This window comes from Giraffa tippelskirchi, chromosome 2 (genome assembly GCF_054371585.1).
Source record: "Giraffa tippelskirchi isolate mGirTip1 chromosome 2, T2T-mGirTip1v1.2.pri, whole genome shotgun sequence".
NCBI classification, from domain to species: Eukaryota; Metazoa; Chordata; class Mammalia; order Artiodactyla; family Giraffidae; genus Giraffa; species Giraffa tippelskirchi.
The window spans coordinates 97,303,838-97,327,926 of NC_137276.1; the positions used below are offsets into that span (position 1 = coordinate 97,303,838).

Here is a 24,089-nt window from a genome sequence, read left to right on the forward strand (position 1 = left end):
CTATAGCTGTATAGAAATTAAATAGTAACTTACATTAAATAGTAACTTACAATTTGATATGCAATATAAAATTCTAGTTATGTCTGGGTAATCCTCCCATTTGCTTTCTTAGTGTCCAAGACTCAGGTTGCTCTATTTACTTCAGCTTATTTTACAATAATATACTATTTACTTGCTTATCTGTCTTCACCCAATTCACATATAAATAAGCTCCAAAACAGCAGAGATTTTTGCTGACTTTGTTCACAGATATAATCCCAAGGATCTCACACAATGCCTTAGTACACAGGAGATGCTTAACATATATTTGTTAAAAGAATGAAAAAAATAACCAAATGGTACTATCATTGTAAATGTATGCTACAGCAACTTTAGTCAGGCATTTTCACTACTGCTCACTTCTTAGCATATGAGTTTGTGCTCTCCTTTTACTGAAAAAACTAAGGCATCCTTAGGTAAAATTTCTCAAATACTTTATATCTCAAAATTCTTTCTCATTACCCTTACTCTCTTTCTTCTGCCAAGTTCCAATCTCGAATCCTTCTGGACTCTTAATACCATCTTTCCTGCCTCTTTTTGGGACTCTTGGCCATCCAGATGTGTTTCCCTCCCACTCACTCCCAAAGTCTAGAAAAACACTTAGATCACTTCTATTCCAAAATCAAGTTCTACAACTCTGCTACTGTTTTTTAACTACATCATTCTTAAAAGGTTGTCTTCCCTTTTTCCTCAACTCTTTCACCACTCACTCACTTCTAACTCCTTATAATCTGGTCCTCCATCTCCACCAAAACTACTCAATTACAACTGTCATCTTTTCACTGCAAATCAGACCATTTTAGAGTCCTCAGTCTTTTCAAACTCTCTATACAGAACCAAGATCACACATTGCTCTCTACAACATCTTCTCCTTCTTTAATTTTCCCGAGAGTATGTTGTTTTCCCCACTGACCTGTTTAAATATTCTTGTGTTCCTCTGTCTGGGCTCCTGTAAACCTTGTTATAAAAACTGCATTTTTACTTGCTCACTTGTCCATCTTAATAAAACAGTAAGTTTCCTGAGGCAGTAAACTGGATTTTACTACTTTGTCTCTCCAGCACTTAGCAGTAACTATACTAGTAGCAGGAGCAAAGGGAATGTCTGCTGAAAGAGTAAGTGAATGATTCCTTAGTTCAAAGTATTTCCCAAGATGCCATGCTTGGACTTAGCCTCTACTTCAAGGAAATCACTTTCATCTTCTGTAACTTCCAAAGAGAAGGTTCCAATGTCTCTTTGCAGCTCCAAGCTGGAATTCACACATTACAATTCCAATTGCCACTAATCATCTACAGAAGGCACCATGAGCACCTCAAATACAACTGCCATGTCCAGATGAAAATAATCTAATATCCAGAAATCAACTAACTCCCTCCCCTCCTAATTTCCTTCCTTCTGGCTAATGATATATTATAATTATGAAAAATTTGTACATCAGGGATTTCTGGCACTGTAAGGAACTCTAGGGTTCCATCCTTCCAAAAGAGTAATTAATGAGCTCCTGAATACTGTCAAAATCAACTTTTGTGGAACTCTAGAATCTAGTAAGGAACTTACAATAACTAGGGCAAGGCTTAATGAAGAAAGAAGCTGCTGCTGTGTAGTAAGAGAGCATGGTAGCATTTTAAGTTGTCTGCCTAAGTATCTCTTAATTCCAAATCAGCTGTGACTGTGAGGACAGCAACCTAAACTAATAATGTCAGAGAGAGTAATACAGATCTTTCTCACAAAGAATTGTAATTACGGGTTTCAGCCTCTCGGGCAGCTACCTGAAGGACTGGCACAGTCAGTGGCTTGCCTTGCTTTCACCTGACTTGGAACATTTTCAGAGTTAGGGTGTTTTCTGCTGAAATTATTTAATTGATACAGCAGCCTGAGGTAAAAAACATAAAAATCTTGAAAAAAAAAAAGAAAAAAATTTTAGAAATTCCTAAAAGGAAAACTTGCATGTCCTATCATCAGCAACTATTTATATAGAATTTACATTATATTAGGTATTGCAAGTAACCTAGAGATGATTTAACATATATGGGAGAGTATGTGTAGAGTATATGCAAATACTACACTGTTTTGTGTAAGGACTATCCCTAAGTTTTGGTATTTGCAGGGGATACCAGAACCAAAACCAAGCAGATACCAACGGATGACTATACAATCCAAAGTGATGCACAGATTCAATGTAATCCTTATCAAAGTACCCCCCTTTTTTTTTCAGAAATGGAAAAAGCTGACCCTAAAATTCATATAAAATTGTAAAAGATCCCAAATAGCCAAAAGAAAAATCTTAAAAATGGAAAACAAAGTTAGAAGACTCATATTTCCCAATTTCAAAATTTATTACAAAGCCACAGTAATCAAAACAGTGTAGTACTGGCACAAAAGGAATGAAAAATAGACCAACACAATAGAATTGAGAGTAGTGAAATAAAACCATACATCTATGGTCAATTGATTTTTGACTCTGACCACGAGAAGGGTGCCAAGACCATTTAATACAGGAAAGAATAATCTCTTTAACAAATGATGCTGGGACACCTGGATATCCACATACAAAAGAATGAAACTGGATTCCTATTTTGTATCACATACAAGTATCAACTCAAAATAGATGGATGAAGCAAATATAAGAGTTAAAACTTAAAAATTCTCAGAAGGAAACATAGGAAAAAGTCTTTCTGACCTTGGATTTAGCAATAGATTCTCAGATTTGACAACAAATAATAATAATAAACTATACTTCATTAAAAAAAAAAAACCACTTGTGCAAAGGACACTATCAAGAAAATGAAAAGACAACCTACAGAATTAGAAAAGAATACTTGCAAATATAATTCTGATAAGGATCTATATCCAGAACATATAACGCACTTGAAGAACCCAACAACAAAAACTTATCTCACAAATGGACAACGGACTTGAATAAGTAATTCTCCAAAGAAGGTATACAAATACCTCAAAAGCACTTGAAAAGATGCTCAGTATCATTAGTCATTACAGAAATACCAATCAAAATAACAATGAAATACCATTTCACATCTTACTAGGATGGCTATAATAAAACCAAATTAAACCAAACCAAAAAAAAGGAAAGTAAGTGTTGATGAGGATATGTAGAAACTGGAACCCCTTTTAAACCACTGGTCAAAATGTAAAATGGTACAACTGCCAATGGAAACAGGTGATGGTTCCTCAAATGTTAAACACAGAACTACCATAATTCCACCCCTAGGTAGATACTCAAAAGAATTGAAACAGGAATTCAAACAAATACTTGTGTACAAATGTTCACAGCTTCCTAGTAACAATAATCAAAAGATAGAAACAACCCAAATGTACATCAACAGATGAATGGGTAAACAAAAATGTGGTATATACCCGTATAAGGCAATATTATTCAGCCATAAAAGGGATGAAGTAATGATACATGCTACAACATGGATGAACCTCAAAAACAGCGTGCTGAGTGAAAGAAACTAGACACAGAAGGTTAATATTGTATGATTCCATATTACCTACTCTGGTTATGTCATATAATGATTACATATTATACTACAACATAGCCAGAATAGGTAACTCTGTATAGACGGAAAGCCGATTCGTGGTTGCCAGGGGCTGAAGGGAAGGAGTAACGGGAGCAACTGTTGAATGGGAATAGGGTTTCCTTTTGGAGTGATGAAAATAGTTTGGAATTAGACAGATGTGATGGCTGCACAACACTGTTAATGGACTAAATAATGCTGAATTATACACTTTAAAAAGGTTAATTAACTTCATGAGCTTGACATCATAAAAATTACTTTCTTAAAAGATTCCCACGTCAATTTCTTAAAGTCATCATATGTCATTTCTGCCAAAACTTTCCATTTCTACTATTCATGTTCTAGTTCAGGCCCATGTTGGGCTTGAGCCTTCACTACTCTCTAGTTTTCTTTTCCTTTTTCTTTTACTAACCCAGTCTAACTCACTTCAACCCATCACCCATATCATCCAGTCTAACTTTATTTTACAGCTACAATTACATGACCTATTGTAGCACAAGCTGGAATCAAGATTGCAGGGAGAAATATCAATAACCTCAGATACACAGATGACAACACCCTTATGGCAGAAAGTGAAGAGGAACTAAAGAGCCTCTTGAAAGTGAAAGATAAGAGTGAAAAAACTGGCTTAAAACTCAACATTCAAAAAACAAAGATCATGGCATCCAGTCCCATCACTTCATGGCAAATAGAGAGGGAAACAATGGAAACAGTGATAGACTTTATCTTCTTGGCTCCAAAATCACTATGAATGGTGACTGCAGCCATGAAATTAAAAGATGCTTGTTCCCTGGAAGAAAAGCTATGACAAACCTAGACAGTATATTAAAAAGCACAGACATTACTTTACCAACAAAGGTCTGTCTTGTCAAAGCTATGGTTTTTTCAGTACTCATACATGGATGTGAGAGTTGGACCATAAAGAAGGCTGAGCACTGAAGAATTGATGCCTTCAAACTATGGTGCTGGAGAAGACTCTTGAGAGTCCTTTGGACTGCAAGATCAAATCAGTCAATCCTAAAGGAAACCAGTCCTGAATATTCATTGAAAGGACTGATGCTGAAGCTGAAGCTCCAGTACTTTGGCCACCTAATGCGAAAAACTGACTCACTGGAAAAGATCCTGATGCTGGGAAAGACCGAAGACAGGAGGAGGAGGGAACGACAGAGGATAAGATGGATGGAGGCTGGATGGCATCACCGAATTGATGGACATGAGTTTGAACAAGCTCCAGGAGTAGGTGATGGACAGGGAAGCCAAGTGTGCTGCAGTCCATGGGGTTGCAAAGAGTTGGACTCAACTGAGCGACTGAACTGAACTGATGGCTCAAAACCCAACAGTGGCTCTTGTGCCTAACAAATTGAAAGAAATACTGTGCCTAGAGTCTACAGTCCTCTACAGAATGTCCTCAAACTTTCCTTTCCAGGCTTATGTTACAGACTATAGAAAACAGAGGCCTTGAAACATTATAGGCCTTTGGGTTCAATTCCCAGGTATGCATCTTACTAACCATGCCAGCGTGAGCAAGCTATTTCACTTTTCTAAGCTCAGAAATGGGGTAAACAGCACTTACCATGAGTGTTATGACAAATGAATAAAATAATGTAAAGTAATAGCACAGTACACAGGAGTAAATGTTAAATAAAAGCATCTTTCTGTAACGCCCTGCATTGAAATTACTCTAAATTTTAATAAAAATGTGGAAACATCTAATGCATGACTTAGTTTACCTCGTTTGCTAGTTTTTTTCCAAAACCTTATTAAAAATTCTGTCTTTTAAAGAATCTACCCATTCAAGAAGTGTCATTTCAAATAACAACTTTATTATTTTATCTTCCTGCTTTGTGTTTTTCAACATCCTTCATTCTCCATCCTCACCTCCAATGATATATAAGCTCTCTTTTTTTTTTAGTATTTTTATTTTAGTATTCTGTATTTCTGAGGTACTTGTATGCTAGCATTTCCTGTGTTTATCTTTTAACCCTATCGACTGGAATATAAGCTTTCAGAGAGGATCATTTTACTATCTCACTGATCTTTTGCATTTCCTATATACTATTTATAACTGTACAGATGGAAGAGGATCAATGGGTTTATTAAATTAATTAAATCGAATATTGATATAAGCAAATGTAAAATTTAAACCTGAAAATGAAGACTAGTTCTAAAATTTTTTTGATTCTGAAAAAGATAATGGTCTAAGACTAATTATACCTTGTCTAAAAAAAAGAAGGAAGAATTTCTGGACAGACCCAACAATTAAATCCCAAGTGGGAAACAATCAAAACAACTTATTTTAATCTTAGAGGCCAGAAATAGTTCAGAGAAAGAATATAAACTTAGAATATCTGTTTTCTGTGCAACACAAAGTCCTGTTTATCATGTGGATGATAGACAAATGCATGCAAAATCAATGGTTTGCTTTTTCCCCTGCTTACAAACCTTTAGGAAGGGCTTGTTTATTTCTTTTGTTTCCACTGCTTAAAAACAGTCGTCTAATCTCATGTTTTATCAATGAGAGTAGATGCAAATGCACTTTACAAAATTATACAATGTAAAGTATTAGTATCTCAATTTCTCATGTTATAATCAACAACAATTAGATCATTCCAACAACACAGTGCTTCTTGGATAGCTCAGTTGGTAAATAATCCGCCTGCAATGCAGGTGACCCCGGTTCGATTCCTGGGTCAAGAAGATCCGCTGGAGAAGGGATAGGCTACCCACTCCAGTATTCTTGGGCTTCCCTTGTGGCTCAGCTGGTAAATAATCTGCCTACAATGTGGGAGACCTGGGTTGGGAAGACACCCTGGAGAAGGAAAAGGCTACCCACTACAGTATTTTGGCCTGGAGAATTCCACGGACTGTATAGTCCATGGGGTTGCAAAGTGTCAGACATGACCGAGTGACTTTCTCATCACATCACATCAACAAGCAGGCTCCCTCAGATTAATGTATAATCTTTTCTAAATTTTCCTCAACTTCAGCTGGTTCACCACAATCCTAATTTTAATCAGACCCTTTTGCAGCAAATCCTGCCAATCCATTGCTTATCTGACTCTAACGCTAGAGTCATAAATGTAATGTGTGCACTAGGAAAACTCTTTAACAAGAGACCCTAAGTTTAAATTTCAATGGTGCTACTTACAGATTAATCAGAGCTTGGTCAAGTTATTTAACCTTCTTTAAACTCCAGTTTCCTTGTTTGTGAAATGTGGTATACAGTAAGTACCTATCTCAGAAAAATTTTGTAAAGAATTTTTAAGTTTATATGGAAAGCACTCAGCACAGTACATAGCACACAGCAGGCACTCAATCGATAGTGATGAGTATCGATATTTTCCTACCTCCTAGTGCTTCTGGAATTTATTTTTTCAAAAATAAGCATTTTTTTTACTATACTTCTTATTTTTACTGTTTTATTTATTTATTTTTTACTATACTTCTACTATAGCATGAAATAGCTGGACGTGGCCAGGGTTGGGAGGGAAATACTTAGGTCTATGTACTCAGGATGTGCATAACTCTGAGGCAGTCATTTTTTTTTTTAATATTTAATTATATTTAATCCTATAGCACACATAAGAAAATATTAAAATATATATAACATATTAAAATACACATATTAAAATATACCTAAACCCCCAACATCTTATCCAAGTAAAAAATAAAATGCTTCCCCATTATGCATTCAATTAAAACAATTTCCAAGCTACTCCTTGTAACTTAAGAAGGGAGAAGGCTAACAGAATCTCTCGAGGTAGTCATTTTTATCATTAGCTTTGTTTAAAAAAACCAAAAGCATTAGTGTAGCTTTCAATATTCCCCTCACTCACACTCTTCCCTTTCCACTCCAATCTACTGGTCTTACTTCTTTCTTCCTATAGCACGGTTTCTTGACCAAAACAATGTACTATTAACTCCTCAAAAGTTTTCAAGAATCTAGTGAAGCACTGTGAATATTCCATCTTTATAAATAGTTATCCTCTCCTATAGTATACTTAAGGCAAATCTTTGTACCCATTAACTATTCGTTATGTAACCTGGTTTCCAAATCCTTTGATAAACCTGATGCCAGTATTTGGAAGCACCTCAGTTTCTCAAAACCACTCTTAAAAAAGTATAGCTCTCCAAAATGAATAGACTATGTCATGTTTTATTTGGCCAGCACACACTGCAGCCCTTCACCTGAGTGCCTCATAAATCTGAATCAACACCATCATATAATATGTTGAGTTTTTTTTTAGCACATACATTATCACAGCAGCTCCTGCTAAGTCTTTCACTCATGTAAACCACTGCCAGAACAGATTCTCAGCAATTCTTTCAATCTCTTTTAAAAAAATTAATGTAGACTTTTACATTAATGTCTATCTCTATTCATCTGTTTCTGTTTTTAGCTTTCAAATGTATTTCTGAACTCAATGTACTAGTTACACTTTCATCATTAGGTCTTTACTTTAAGGATGTCATTTCCCCTCCATCTAAATCACACAGTAAATAAATGTCAACAGAATGAGTCCGATGGGGCACTTCTCTGGTGGTCTAGTGGTTAAGAATCCCCCTTCCAATGCAGGGGAGGCAGGTCCAATCCCTGGTCAGTGAACGAAAATCCCATATGCTGTGTGCAGTTAAGCCCACATGCCACAACTACTGAGCCCAACATGCTCTAGAGCCCGTGCTTTGCAACAAGAGAAGCCTGTGTGCTGCAATGAAGACCCAGCACAGCAAAAATAAAATAAAATTATTACTGATCCTTGCTAATTCTTTAGGCAACTATAATTCTGTTCTTATGTTCCTATTTCTTCAAAACCAGTTTTTCCCTTATGGATTTTCCCCTGATTTCTATGACACATGTAAGACTGATCAGCTGTGAACCAGGACTATAAGACTTTCAGAGTCAGTAGGGAATTTCCAAGATCATCTGATCTTGCCCAACTCTCTCCTTTACAAATAAGAAACAGGAAATCAGGAAAGTTATACACCCTTGGCCACATGGCTAATAAGTGGTATATCTGGGAGGAGAATGAAGGAATTCTAAATATTATAAATGATGTTCTTTCCAATAGAGGTTTTTATTTAATTTTTTTTGTATTTTTATCAGTTCACCTGATTTATATGAAATAAAATAAATTACTGCTTTTTATTATTCTCTGCTTTATCTGAAACAATGCCCTTTCTGTTCTAGTTACCTGCCACACAAGGAGCACAAATATTATTTCCTCTATGTTTCAAGTCCATTCAGGGTGGTGAAGAGCCTATTTCTATTCTAACAAGCTATAAAACTAAATTAGTAAAAATTTCGGCTTACTGTAAGCAGTGAGGAAATGAATATTTTGGAAATCAATCTCAAATCCTGATTCTAAGTCTACAAATGTATTTAAGAATAACTATCAACTTTCTAAGATTCAACAGAATGATAATTTTATATTATATTGATGGTATATATTAAATCACTGTATCAGTGATACAGTATATCCTTTTTATATCACTTCTAGTTGGTGTATGGTATCACTCAAAATCAAACTTAAGAAATATTAACAATAAATAACAACCATCACCTACTTCCCCATCAGAATGTAAGTTCTGTGATAGTTTTTATCTGGCTTGCAGTAGGTAGGTTCTCAATAAAAATGCTGATAAACGAATGAATGAATAAATAAACTCTTTAAAAGGAAAACTAACTCCCAAAAATGGATTTAAAATTTTAACAACTCCCCAAAAAGTAAACAAGAGAGACATATTCCAGAAGGATTCACCTGGCCACCAAAGGGAAAGGGAAAGGGAAGTCGCTCAGTCGTGTCCGACTCTTTGCGACCCCGTGGACTGTAGCCTGCCAGGCTCCTCCGTCCATGGGATTCTCCAGGCAAGAATACTGGAGTGGTTTGCCATTTCCTTCTCCAGGGGATCTTCCCGACCCAGGGATCGAACCCAGGTCTCCCGCATTGGAGGCAGATGCTTTAACCTCTGAGCCACCAGGGAAGTCCAGAAGTTACTAAAAAAAATGAATGAGTCTTAATACTACAGTTACAGCTTTTTTTTCCAATGAAGTGCCTGATCCCTTTCCATTTTGCTCTTTGTCCCAAAATCTCCTGACAGGTTACTCTGTTTCCTTAGACTCCTTACACATAAGAGAGTTTTACAACAATTTCTCTGTTCATTTTTCTAGAACCACTGAGCAACTGTTCAAAGAGACCAAATCAAGTTCACTATCATAGGAGTATAAAGAGGCTATCAGCAGATCCACAGTTTAGGTTCTTTGTTAGTATCAGAATCACTTTAAAACCTTGACTCAAAGCAATCCAAGAGTTCATTATTTTGTCAATGTTTTCGTATTCTTTGTATGCAGCTGCTCTCACAATTCATTTAGAACTACCAAATCTCACATTAACCAAAACAGTAATTTCTAGCAATCTGACACTTATTAAATTAAAATACTCTCTATATCGGTACTTTCATTAAGTGTTATCTTCTACATCAGTCCTCTAAAGTCTAAGTAAAAAGCAATAACAGTATCATGTTACTTCAAATGCTGAGGATGAAAGAACTTGCTCACTTAAATCCTTTTTCTCCTCCTGATTTTAATATGTTTACAATTTATTTAGTTCATTTCAAATGTCTATGCTAAGTTCAGAGAACTAACTATATCAAAGTCAAATCATTTTTACTTTTTCTATTTGTTATTTAAATATTGACATTAAAAATTTTGAAATTATTTTACTTATCAAGTCAAAGCTATTAATATCTGATGTATTGCCAATCACTTAGCTTATGATTCACAAACAACGTAAAGCACCAGCCTATATAAATCCACCATGTTCTCTCCTTACAGTTTTCCTTTAAATTCACAAACTGAAAACTCTAATTCAAAAACAAGAAAGCTATAGATATAATAAACAGATTAACTTACCGAAAAAATCTTTAAACACCTTTAGCCAATCCATTTTGGAAAAAAATCCCGTGTTCTCTTTTGTCAGTTTGTTAACACAGCTCAGGATAATGTTCAGTGAACTTCCAGGTTCTGCAACACTGAAACTCCCCACACCCCATCCATGTGACCTGGCCCACACCCAGGCAATAGAAAGTTTTCCTAAGGCTTTTCTCTTGCCAAAACATTTTTTCCCTGAACGCTAACAGAACTAATAAAACAAGGATATTGTGATGGCCACAAATATGACCTTATTATTCAGATTTATTCTGGAAGAAGTTTTAAAGCACATACTTAAAGCATATTTTTTTTTTTCAGTAGTTGAAAATATATTCATGTATTACATTCTTTTTTAATTGGAGTAGAATTACTTTACAATGTTGTGTTAGTTTCTGCTGTACAACAAAGTGAATCAGCAATATGTATATCTATATACCCTCCCTCTTGGATCTCCCTCGCATCCTACACCCCCAACCCACCCACTGAGGTCATCACAGAGCACTAAGCTGAGCTCCCTGTGCTGCACTGCAGGTTCCCACTAGCTATCTGTTTCACACGTGTTAGCGTACTTCTGTCAAACCTAATCTCCCAGTTCATCTCACCCTCCCCTTTCCTAATCCCTTCTCCCAGAGTTCTGTATGTCTGAGTCTCTATTCCCGCCCTGGAACTACATTCATCTGTACTATTTTTCTATTTTTCATCATGTATTCATTCTTTCCTTTGTTTTCTCCTTTTCTTTCTTAACCTTCAAACAATATCTCCATCAGCACAATCTTTGTGAAACAAATCCATTAGTTATACGGAACATTTAAGTTACCAAAAAGAAATTCAGAAACCTTGAGAAAGGGGAGAAGGCTGTCCATCCAAGGCAAAAGCTAGATTTACATCATTAGTCAGGCTAACTGTAGGTCACTACCTTAAAACAGAATGTTTCCAAGTACTTTGGAATAGACAGCAATAATTGTAATATAATACAATGATAGCCTAGAACTTAAATAGATACAATCTCAATAATACAGTCTCAAGACAGTTAAAAAGATACAGTCTCGAGACAGCTAAACTGTCTCAATAATATCAGAAAATAGTATGCAAGGTTTCCCAAGAGTATTAATTAAAAAAACTGTATCTAATAAAGCTTTTAAAATTTATATGAAGTTGTATCTAAAACTGAGATGTTTTTTCTCCTTGCTCTATATTAGTTTTTTCACTGTCTTTTGTTAATTACTGTCACATCTGCTATAGTCTCAGGATACCACTACCCTTTTTTAAAGAAACATAAAGGTTTATCTAGGTGTGTCCCTAGTCCTTTCTGTGCCTTCATCACTATAAAGCATACTTTGACAGAAGTTACCTTAATTTTCCCGAACATCTCTAATCAATATGCTTTAAATAAATATCCAATTATTTACAAAATCATAAGTATTCCTGGTTCTAACTTTGATCTCTTCAACCATTTGAGGACAATCTCTTTCCAGCTGTCTTCCATTTAAAAACTAATATTAAATATTAAATAATTAAATAATATTAACTAATAACAATGACCTCAAAAATCTCAAAAAAAAAAAGGTAAGCCTAGTTAAAGCATTTAAATGTATGGTTAATAACTTAATTTATTAAATTACCTTTAGAATAGAATAACAATAATGCTGAGTAAGAAATAAAAATTAATATAAAGCAGTCAATAATACTCCATGTTCATCAATCATGTCACATTATTCTCAAACTATCTTTTTCAAGGAGAAATTATACTTTTTCTTCTACATATACACGAAGAACTATTAAGTAACAGCATGCTTGCCTGAATATCTGAGGGAAACTCTGTCCCTCCCAATTCCTTCCTGTCAGCTAAGGAGAATTTTTTAAAGAGAGAGACAGACTGGTTCTCATCTGCGCATACTTCCTTCCTATCACAGCTTGGCCAAGCCCAACATGAAGTAGGGTCCCCTATTTATGGCCCTTCCCTTAGGGGAAGGTCAGTAAAAACAAAATTTACAGTTACAGGAAGAAAGAAGAGAAAAAAAGAGAAACAAGAAAGATAAGCTTTGTAGATGCTAATATATGGTAATGATCTACAACTTAAAACTTTTATCAAATATAAGAACAAAATGACAGTTTGTTTTTAAAAGCAAATATCAAAATGTAAGCCATTAGATGTAAAATCCATCAATATATCCTGCAAAATAAGTGACCTTAATGACAAGGAGGATATTCTGCATATCATTCATTTATCCCCATCTCAATTATATGGAGAATCTGTCTAAACTCCAATAGGTACCTACGATTCAAGAAGCCCCTGACAGAAGATCAGTCAGTTCCACTACCTAGATTTACAGAAAATGCCTTCATTGGTCTCTTTGAACACACCTGACTTGAATACACTTGCTATGAGCCAAACTTACCTTGCCTAGCTGTACATCCCAGCTTGGGATGTTCTTTCTAGTCAGTTCTGCCAACTGATGCCAAAATTCTGTACAAAGAACCAATTTCTAGCATTCATTAAAAAGAAAGTATTGCTGTTCTTGTTTTAAAACAAAAATAACTTACCTAAGGTATCTTTTAGGTTTTTTACAATAGATGCTTTCCGGGCACTGTTTTTCCTTTCCACATAGTTAGAAGGCACAAAACCCGTTTTATTCATGGAATTTCGAACTCGCCACCAGGACTTAGAATCATCCAGAAGCCACAATCTCTCATTCTTCTTGATGTCCAGCTCTTGTTCTTGTTGGGCCACATAATCAAACTTGGCTACTACTACCACTTCCTCTGCCATTTTTCAGCACCTTCTGCACTGTAACCACACAGAAAATATTTTAAATAAGGTTGAGAAGTCGTCCACATGCTTTAAGAGAAACAAACCTAAGAACCTAGGAGTACTGAATGGTTAAAAAATAAAAATAGGGAAAAAAATTAAAATACCAGGCAAATACTAATCAATACAAAACTGGTATAGATGTATTAATAACACACAAAAGGACTTTAAGGCAAAGTTATCACTAGTGATAGGAAAGTCACTATATCCTGACAAAAGGTTTTATTCAATATGTATAACAGCTAAGCTTATGTGTACCTATTAATATAGGCCCAAAATAGATTGACAAAACAAGAAAAAAGTGACAAATCCACTGTCATAGAGGTTTAACTTTTAACATATTTATCTCAGCAGTAAATTAAGAAGACAAAAAATTAGAAAGGTTAAAGAAGAACTGACATGATAACCATTAAGTTTGATGCAATAAACATATACAAATATAGATGGTTTATTCCTTAGCTATATTCAGGCCTTCTTTAATTTCATGGAGCAATTTGAAAGGAATACAGTACTAAGAGATTTTATTAAGTGCTGGTATGATGAGAACTGACTTCCATACAGAAGACTTCCAAACAGAAGAACACAAATAAGAGTATGTACAAAATCCAATCAAATGCCATAAAAGTCTCTACACATTTTTCGTGTACTTGGTATCCTAAATCATATTCTCTGACAATCCCAACAAAAAGATAGCTTTTAAAAAATCTTATATGTTTAGAAACTTCTAAAAACTGATGTGGAGAAGGAAATGGCAACCCACTCAAGTATTCTTGCCTGGAAATTCCCATGGACAGAGGAGCCTGGCGGGCTACAGTCCATGGGGTTGCAAGAGTCAGAAACGACTTAGCAACTAAACCACCACCAACATTGCTTTCGCTGAAAAGAAAATCCGGTTTCACATAAACGCATAGCTGGAAAAAGGGAAAGAATATTTTAAAAGTGTTTTCAGATAACTGTGGATTCTTTTTTGGTACTACACCAAAACATGACAAGCAGTAGAGTTTCTTAAAGACTAGTTTCTAATGTGGAATCTAAAACTTCATCAATGAACTTTTCCATACTGTTTTAAATATTAAAAATCACTGGCCCAAGCATTTTTAATTTCAGGAATGATGAGTGTAAACAAGCCTGCTGCAAACCCTCTCTCCAACTGATCACAACTAAAACCTCCATGAAAAAAATGCAAAGAATCAGCTACCTAAGGACTCTGGAAGTATACAATAGGTAGCTTGGAGAGGAAAATCAACCTTGAAAAAAAGATCAATACATAAATTTCTCTTTGAATAAAATTTCCTTTGAAATTTGACTGAACAATAAATTCCCTTTTGGTCACCCCACCACACACATACTTTATTTCTTCAGTTCAGTTCGGTCGCTCAGTTGTGTCCAACTCTTTGTGACCCCATAACTGCAGCATGCCACGCCTCCCTGTCCATCACCAACTTCCAGAGTCCACCCAAACCCATGTCCCTCAAGTCGGTGATGCCATCCAGCCATCTCATCCTCTGTCGTCCCCTTCTCCTCCTGCCCTCAATCCTTCCCAGCATCAGGGTCTTTTCCAATGAGTCAGCTCTTCACATCAGGTGGCCAAAGTACTGGTGTTTCAGCTTCAACATCAGTCCTTCCAATGAACATCCAGGACTGATCTCCTTTAGGACGGACTGGTTGGATCTCCTTGCAGTCCAAGGGACTCTCAAGAGTCTTCTCCAACACCACAGTTCAAAAGCATCAATTCTTCAGCACTCAGCTTTCTTTACAGTCCAACTCTCACATCCACACACAACTACTGGAAAAACCATAGCCTTGACTAGACGGACCTTTGTTGGCAAAGTAATGTCTTTGCTCTTTAATATGCTGTTTAGGTTGGTCATAACTTTCCTTCCAAGGAGTAAGCGTCTTTTAATTTCATGGCTGCAATCACCATCTGCAGTGATTTTGGAGCCCAGAAAAATAAAGTCTGACACTGTTTCCCTATCTATCTGCTATGAAGTGATGGGACCAGATGCCATGACCTTAAGTTTTCTGCATGTTGAGCTTTAAGCCAACTTTTTCACTCTCCTCTTTCACTTTCATCAAGAGGCTCTCTAGGTCTTCTTCACTTTCTGCCATAAGGGTGGTGTCATCTGCATATCTGAGGTTATTGATATTTATCCCCACAATCTTGATTCCAGCTTGTGCTTCTTCCAGCCCAGCATTTCTCATGATGTACTCTGCATATAAGTTAAATAAGCAGGGTGACAATATACAGCCTTGACGTACTCCTTTCCCAATTTGGAACCAGTCTGTTGTTCCATGTCTAGTTCTAACGTTGCTTCCTGACCTGCATACAGATTTCTCAAGAGGCAAGTCAGGTGGTCTGGTATTCCCATGTCTTTCAGAATTTTCCACAGTTTACTGTTACCCACACAGTCAAAGGCTTTGGCATAGTCAATAAAGCAGAAATAGATGTTTTTCTGGAACCCTGTTGCTTTTTCAATGATCCATTGGATGTTGGCAATTTGATTTCTGGTTCCTCTGCCTTTTCTAAAGCCAGCTTGAACATCTGGAAGTTCACGGTTCACATATTGCTGAAGCCTGGCTTGGAGAATTTTAAGCATTACTTTAAACTAAGCAGAACAGGAAATTGTGTAGCAGGTACAATAAGGAAAAACCTCATACGGAAGAGAAGCTCACCTGGCCAAAGCACTGGGGGAAAAGGCTCTTGAAAGCCAGAGTGGGTAAGTTAAGTCTCTGAGGTTGTTTCCTTCTTCTCCTCCTCTCCCAGCCCTGTCCCAAGGCCAGCAACGGTGGATGTGCATTACTGCCACAATGGTGGAGATAGCATATACATTAAGACCACTTCCCTGGGAAGGGACTTCCCTGGCAGCCCAGAGGTTAAGACTGCGCTCCCAATGTAGGGAACGTGGGTTTGAGTCCTGGTCATGGAACTAGCATCCCACATGCTATGCGGCACAACCAAAAGAGAAATAATTTTTCTTAAAAAAAAGAACCTAAAGGGACATCTATGCTTTCTCTAACCACTTCACCCTGAAGGCAGGCATAGTTGTGCCGAAAACTGAGCAACTGTTGTTGTTCAGTACGTACTGAAACTGTACGTGTTGTTCAGTAGCTAAGTCGTGTCCAACTCTTTGAGACCCCATGGACTGCAGCATACCAGGCTTCCCTGTCCCCTTCTCTATTTCCCTGAGTTTGTTCAAACTCATGTCCACTGAGTCGGTGATGCCAACCAACCATCTTATCCTCTGTTATTCCTGTCTCCTCTTGCCTTCAATCTTTCACAGCAACAGGGTGTTTTCCAATGAGTCAGCTCTTCACATCTGGTGGCCAAAGTATTAGAGCTTCAGCATCAGTCCTTCCAATGAATATTCAGGGTTGATTTCCTTTAGGATTGAATGGTTTGATCTCCTTGCTGTCCAAAGGACTCTGAAGAGTCTTCTCCAGCACCACAATTTGAAAGCATCAATTCAGTGCTCAGACGTCTAATAAGAGAACCCAACTTTTCTGGCTACGGGAACTGGAGAATATGGGGAAAACTCCCATGAAAGAAGAGCAAAAGAATGTAATCTATGACAAAGACTTCTTCTTGACCAAATTCTAGTCAGGTTCCTCTGAACCCTCTTCTTGAGTAGGCCTCAAACCTGATCTATAAAAACTGCAGACTCTCAGCATAAATGCTTTGTCATAAATGACTTCTCAAACTAACAGACTTGAACAAACACTAGGATAGTTTCCAACTTATGGCTCCATCCCTAAGATGACTCCTCCAGCCCCCTTAATTTCCTGCCTAAGAAAGTTCAGTGTTGCCAGAAGAATTTACTGTTTGTTCCAGCTAAAACTTGATGACAGGCCCCTGAAATCCCTCTTAAAGCAGTTACTTTAGAAAGCTTGCAATTATAAGTACTTCTTCTGCCCCCTTGAGATATAAATTGTCTACCACCTAAAACTGCCTTTTCAAGGACTGCAGAGCAATCTTTTTAAAATGCAAACATTCAAGAAGATAGTTCTCATTTTTGTTCCCAGACCCTGTAGGAAGATAGGGACTTAACTTTGGTGGGTGCCTTGCTCTAACTTGGGCTTCCCTGGTGGCCCACTCCAGTATTCTGGCCTGGAGAATTCCATGGACAGAGGAAGCTGGTGGGCTACAGTCCAAAGGGTCGCAAAGAGTCGAACACAACTGAGGGACTTTCACTTAGCTCTAAAACCTGCACCACTGCCTCTGTTATAAACAGAAGTTTATTTCTCCTCTGGATAAGTAACAATTACAAACCCAGGTTCCCCTAGGCATATGGACCAATCCCACTTCAACACCACTTGATGCCTTTCCCTTAGTACACCCCAGTTTTGAAAAAGCCTCCTGCCTTTTGTTTTGACAAAGTTGAATTCTCTCTTCCCTACTGTAATATTTATTGAATAAAAGCTATCCTTAACACTCCAATTAGTATTGAGCTTGTGAATCTTTAATATCTATAATTCTAGTTATGAACCAACTTAAGTACTAAACCTCCACCAAGTTGGACATTCATGGAATTTCCAAATAAGTATTACAAAAGCACTGAGAACTGAAGTACAAAATAAATGCCGCCCAAGCCCAGTCCACCCCTGACTACTGCATACAGCAAACAGATGCAATCAGCACAGCAAAGGTTTATAAACTGAAACTGATATTGGAACTACAATCCATAAAAACCAAGTAAAAACTGCTCTGAACCTAACCAGATTGACGCCTGCTTAAACAACAGCAAATTCTCCAAAGAATTTTAACAGGATCCAAATTCTCACAACATAATACTCAAAATGTCCAGTACATAAGCCCAAATTACCCAACATACCAAGAAGCAGGAAAATTTGGCCAAAAATTGGAAGAAAAGGACAACTAATAGATGCCAACCAATAAATAACCCAGATGTTGGACTTACTAAAAATCTTAAAGTAGCCAATATAACCGCATTCCATTAATAAAGGTAAACACTCAAATGGAAAGATAAATCTGAGAAGCTGCTATTAAATGAATCAAATGTAAATTTTAGAACTAAAAAATCACAATATTTGAAATAAAAATTTCACTGGATAGCACACAGAATCAAGATGGCAGATGTATTCATTTTCTATGACTGTTGTAACAAACTGGGTGGTTTAAAAATAACAGAAATTTATTCTGTCACAGATCTGAAGGTCTCAATCAAGGATACAATCAAGAAGTCTGAAATCAAGGTGCTGACAGATCTGTACTATCTCTGAAGGCTCTAGGGAACAACCAGTACTTTGCCTCTTTCAGCTTTTAGTGGCTGTAAACATTCCTTGTGACTGCATCATTCTGCCCCTGCAGTTATACTGCCTCCTCCTCTTCTGTCTAGCAAATCTCCCTCTGCCTCACTCTTATAAGCTTACTTGTCATGGGATTTACAGCTTACCAGATAATACAGGAATTTATCCTCCTCTCAAAATTCTCAAATTAATTAATCATACTGTTTATCACATAAGGTAATATTCACTAATTCCAGAGATTAGGAAATGAACATATCTTTTTAAAGGGTCCCATTCAGCAAAATACCACAAAAGCTATGTAAACCTGAAGACAGATCAATAAAAATGATCCAACCTGAAGAATGGAGAGGGGAAAATATTTTTGAAAAAGAAAAAAACAGGGCTTCAGGGACCAATGGGACAATATCAAAAAAGCTATTCATGTCTTTGGAAACCCTAAAGAAAAGCTACTGATGCAGAAAAAAACACACTTGGAAGAAACAGTGGTTGAAACTTTCCAAAAGTTAGCAAAAGTCATAAACTTATAGATTCAAGAAAATAAGCAAATCCAAACAGGATAAATTGAAATCATGTCCAAGCCCATCAGAATCTAACTGCTAAAAACAATAAATGAAAAATCTTGAAAGCAGCCAGAGAAAAACAACATATACATACAAGTCAGTGGTTCTCAACTGGGGGGTTATTTCATATCCCTTGGGGATATGTTACAATGTCCAGAGTCATTTTTTATTACCACTGTGGGGGGAGGGGGAGCCAAGGGTGGGGGTGCTAAAGGGTATAGTCTAGAGATACTGCTAAACATCCTATGATGAATGGGATAGGACTCCACAACAAGAAATTATCCTGTCCAAAGTACTGAAGTTGAAAAATCCTGATATAGGGAGCAATTTGAATGAAAGGACTTTTCATCAGAAATCATAAACCATATCTAAAAATACTGGAAGAAAATAACTCAAAATTCAGAATTCTATATTCAGTGAAAATATCCTTCAGGAATGAAATGAAATAAAGATATTCTCAGATGAAGCAAAATTATGTCATTTTGTTGCCAACACTCTAGCTCTAAAAGAAATGTAAAGGAAGTTTCAAGGCTAAAACTGGTAAAAAAAAAAAATAAGTATCAAAGGGAAATGAAACTTCAGGAATGATGGAGGAGCAATAAAAACGGGGATATCTGGGTGAAATAAGAAGATTAATCTTCATCTCTTAAGATCTTCAAAATATACACAGCTCTTGAAACGGAATATTATAACATTTACATGGGGGGAGCTTCCAACCTATATATGTACAATTCATATGACAATTATCATGTAAGTGGATAGGACAATGGAACCTAGACAGTTGTTAAGGCTTTATGTTCTAGCTTAAGTTGTAAAATATAAACTTAAAAGATATACGGGGAGGTGGGGGTGAGGGGAAGAAGGGGTAAAAGTGTTAGTCACTCAGTCACATTCAACTCGGCAACCCCATGAACTATATAGCCCACCAGGCTCCTTTTGTCCACAGAATTCTCCAGGTAAGAATACTGGAGTGGGTAGCCATTTCCTTCTCCAGAGATCTTCCTGACCCACGTGGGTCTCTTGCATTGCAGGTAGATTCCTTACCAACTGAGCCACCAGGGAAGTATAATGTTCAATTTAATATACTATATTTATATTTAATAATATGGGGGAAATTAAATATTAAATATATGGTATATTAAATTAGATATAATCTTTAGAGCAATTACTAAAAAGAGGGACAAAGAGATATAGCCAAAAACCGATACATTAAACAGATACTAAAAAAATACTCAATCCAAAAGAAGGGAAATGGGAACAAAAAACACAAGAAACAAACAGTAACAAATATTAAAACTCAATGTATCAATAATTATATTGATTAAATATAATTAAGATTAAATTAACAAATAAGACCCAACTGTTACCAAAAATCCATTTTAAATATGATGCTGTATAGATTAAAAGTAAAAGAATCAAGTATATATTATTTCAAAAGAAAGCTGTAGTGGCTATCTAACCACATGGTTTTCAGAATAAAAATTACCAGGGGCTTCCCAGGCAGCTCAGAGGCAAAGAATCCACCTGCCAATGCAGGAGATGTGGGTTAGATCCCTGGGTCTGGAAGACACCCTGGAGAAAGAAATGGGAGCCCACTCTAATATTCTGTAGATCTGGTAGACAGAGTGCCTGAAGAACTATGGACAGAGATTCGTAACACTGTACAGGACTGAGTGACCAAAACCATCCCAAAGAAAAAGAAATGCATGAAGGCAAAACGGTTGTCTGAGGAGGCTTTACACACATCTGGGGAAAGAAGAGAAGCAAAAAGCAAGGGAGACAGGGAAAGATATACCCAACTGAATGTAGACTTCCAGAGAATAGCAAAGAGAGATAAGAAAGCCTTCTTAAATGAACAGTACAAAGAAGTAGAGGAAAACAACAGAATGGGAAAAACTAGAGATCTCTTCAAGAAAATTGGAAATATCAAGGGAAGGGAACATCCCATGCAAGGATGGGCACGATAAAGGACAGAAATGGTATCTAACAGAAGTAGAAGTGATTAGAAAGATGTGGCAAGAATACACAAGAACTATATAAAAAAGGTCTTAATAACCCAGATAACCACAATGATAAGGTCACTCACCTAAAGCCTGACATCCTGGTGTCTGAAGTCAAGTGGGCCTTAGGAAGCTGTATGACAAACCAGGCTAGTGGAGGTGATGGAATTCCAGCTGAGCCATTTCAAACCCTAAAAGATGATGATGTTGAAGTGCTGCACTCAACATGTCAGCAAATTTGGAAAACCCAGCAGTGGCCACAGGACTGGAAAAGGTCAGTTTTCATTCCAATCCCAAAGAAGGGCAATGGCAAAGAATGTACAAACTACCATACAACTGTGCTTATTTCACATGCTAGTAAGGTTATGCTCAAAATCCTTCAAGTTAGGCTTCAACAGTACATAAACTGAGAAATTCCAGATGTACAAGCTAGATTTCAAAGAGACAGAGGAACCAGAGATCAAACTGCCAACATTCACTGGCTCGCAGAGAAAGCAAGGGAATTCCAGAAAAACATCTACTTCTGCTTCACTGACTATGCTAAAGCCTTTGACTGTGTGGATCTCAACAAACTGCAGAAAATTCTTAAAGAGATAGGAATACTAGACCATCTTACCTGTCTCCTGAGAAACCTGTATGCAGGCCAAAAAGCAACAGTAACAACCAGACACGGAACAACAGACTGGTTCAAAATTGGGATAGGAGTTAAGACACGACTGTATATCGACACTCTACTTATTTAACTTACATGCAGAGTACATCATGTAAAATGCTGGGCTGGATGAATCACAAGCTGGAATCAAGACTGCTGGGAGAAGTATCAATAACCTCAGATATGTAGATAATACCGCTCTAATGGCAGACAGCGAAAAGGAACTAAAGAGCCTCTTGATGAGAGCAAAAGAAAAGAGTGAAAAAGCTGGCTTAAAATTCAACATTCAAAAAATGAAGATCATGGCATCCAGTCCTATCACGCATGACAAAGAGATGAGGAAACAATGGAAACAGTGACAGAGTTTATTTTCTTGGGCTCTAAACAAAATCACTATGAATGGTGACCGCAGCCACAAAATTAAGATGCCTGCTCCTTGGGAAAAAAAGCTATGACCAACCTAGACAGCATACTAAAAAGCAAAGACATCACTTTGCCAACAAAGGTCTGTATAGTCAAAGCTATGGTTTTTCCAGTAGTCATGTATGGATGTGAGAGTTGGACCATAAAGAAGGCTGAGTGCTGAAGAACTGATTCCTTCCAACTGTGGTGCTGGGGAAGACTCTTGAGAGTCCCCTGGACTGACTGCAAGATTAAACCAGTCAATTCTAAAGGAAATCAACCCTGAATATTCATTGGAAGGACTGATGATGAAGCTGAAGCTCCAATAGTTTGGCCACTTGATGCAAAGAGCTGACTCAATGGAAAAGACCCTGATCAAAAAACTGAAGGCAAAAAGAGAACAGGGTGACAGAGGATGAGTTGGTTAGATAGCATCACTGACTCAATGGACATAAATCTGAGCAAACTTCAGGAGATGGTGAAGGACAGGGAAGCCGAGCGTGCTACAGTCCATGGGGTCGCAAAGAGTTGGACACCACTTAGCAACTGAACAACAGCAAAACAAGAGTTCCAAAATACATGAAGCTAAAACTACTAAAACTGAAAGGAGTAAAGAAATTCACCATTTTTCTTGGGGACTGTAACACTACTCTTGATAATACATAAAACAAGTAGACAGAATAGCAGCAAAGATACAGAAGATCTAAACACAGCCCTCTCAATCTAATTGAAAATTATACTCAACAAAGCAACATATGTACACATCTTTCAAGTACACCAAGACAGACAATATTCTGGACCATAAAACAAACCTTAATAAATGCAAAATAACTGAAATCACACAGCATATGTTCTCTGACCATGAAGGAATTAAACTAGAAATCAGGAACAGAAAGGTAACTGGAAAATTTCTAAATATTTGGAAATTAAACAACACAATTCTAAATAATTCATGCACCAAAGGGTCTTCTCAAAACAAACTAGAATATATTTTGAACTGAATGAATATGAAAACACAACAAATGAAAATTTGCTGGATGAAGCTAAAGCACTGCTTGGAAAGAAATTTATAGCATTAAAATGCTATTACAAGATGTATGAAAAGAAGATCTCAAATCAATAATGTAAGCTTCCACCCTAAGAAACTACAAAAAGAACACACTAAACCCAAAGGAAATAGAACAACTTAATAATGATCAGAGATCAATGAAACTCAAACAAAACATACTCTGAAACCAAAAGGATGTTCTTTGAAATGATCAGGAAAATTGCTAACTCTCTAGCAAGAATGACCAAGAAAACAACTTGTTCATGTCTTATTGTTCAGTGTAAGGTAGAACTTTTGAGGATGAAACTGAACTATTTGGCTGACGCTATTTCCAAACAATGTGCAGAAGCAGCAGTATGGCTTCTCTTGAATGCTAATACTGAAATGCAAGTAGAGAAATAAAGATGCAATTGTTATTCAAGTGGTAAACAGAAGTTTAAATATTAAGTTGAAAAACTCTCTGCCTATATATATTGGAAAAAATGAGAAAGCACTATGTTCAGAACAGAATACTGAAGTTGTGGCCCAGGACCCCATGATAAAGAGATTAGTATGGGTGTGAAATCAGACTTAATTAGACACCCAAGCAAGAAACAGCCAATCTGAATTGGAAGAAGAAGAAAGATTGTCAGTTTTCTTAGAAGACTTTTACAGGATGGGACCACGAACCTATTCAGTTGGTAACTTGGGATATTGTTCAAGACGTGAGAACAAGGACCCCAAAGGTGACTCTGAAATCATGAAGGCTGCCTCCCCAGTTTTCAAAGAGGAGGCTATTACCTGGGTTTCAACAGGCCTGAGAAAGACTCCCAGCCCAAAGCCATGGGGGCCAGGCCAGTAGAACCACTA

At 36.9% G+C, this 24,089-nt stretch overlaps 1 protein-coding gene across 5 annotated transcripts in view; it reads right to left on the reverse strand.

Moving 5' to 3' along the window:
- Positions 1-24,089, reverse strand: part of NCK1 (NCK adaptor protein 1) — a 65,039-nt gene that overhangs the window by 4,052 nt on the left and 36,898 nt on the right. For 3 of the 5 annotated variants that reach the window (XM_081569699.1, XM_081569696.1, XM_081569697.1), the window contains exon 2: positions 13,049-13,292. In XM_081569699.1, the coding sequence (XP_081425825.1) occupies positions 13,049-13,274 (226 nt within the window). In that variant the 5' untranslated portion in view covers positions 13,275-13,292. Of the gene's footprint in view, positions 1-10,486; positions 10,648-13,048; positions 13,293-24,089 lie in introns of those variants that run through there. The other 2 variants (XM_081569698.1, XM_081569700.1) reach the window with 2 other exon arrangements.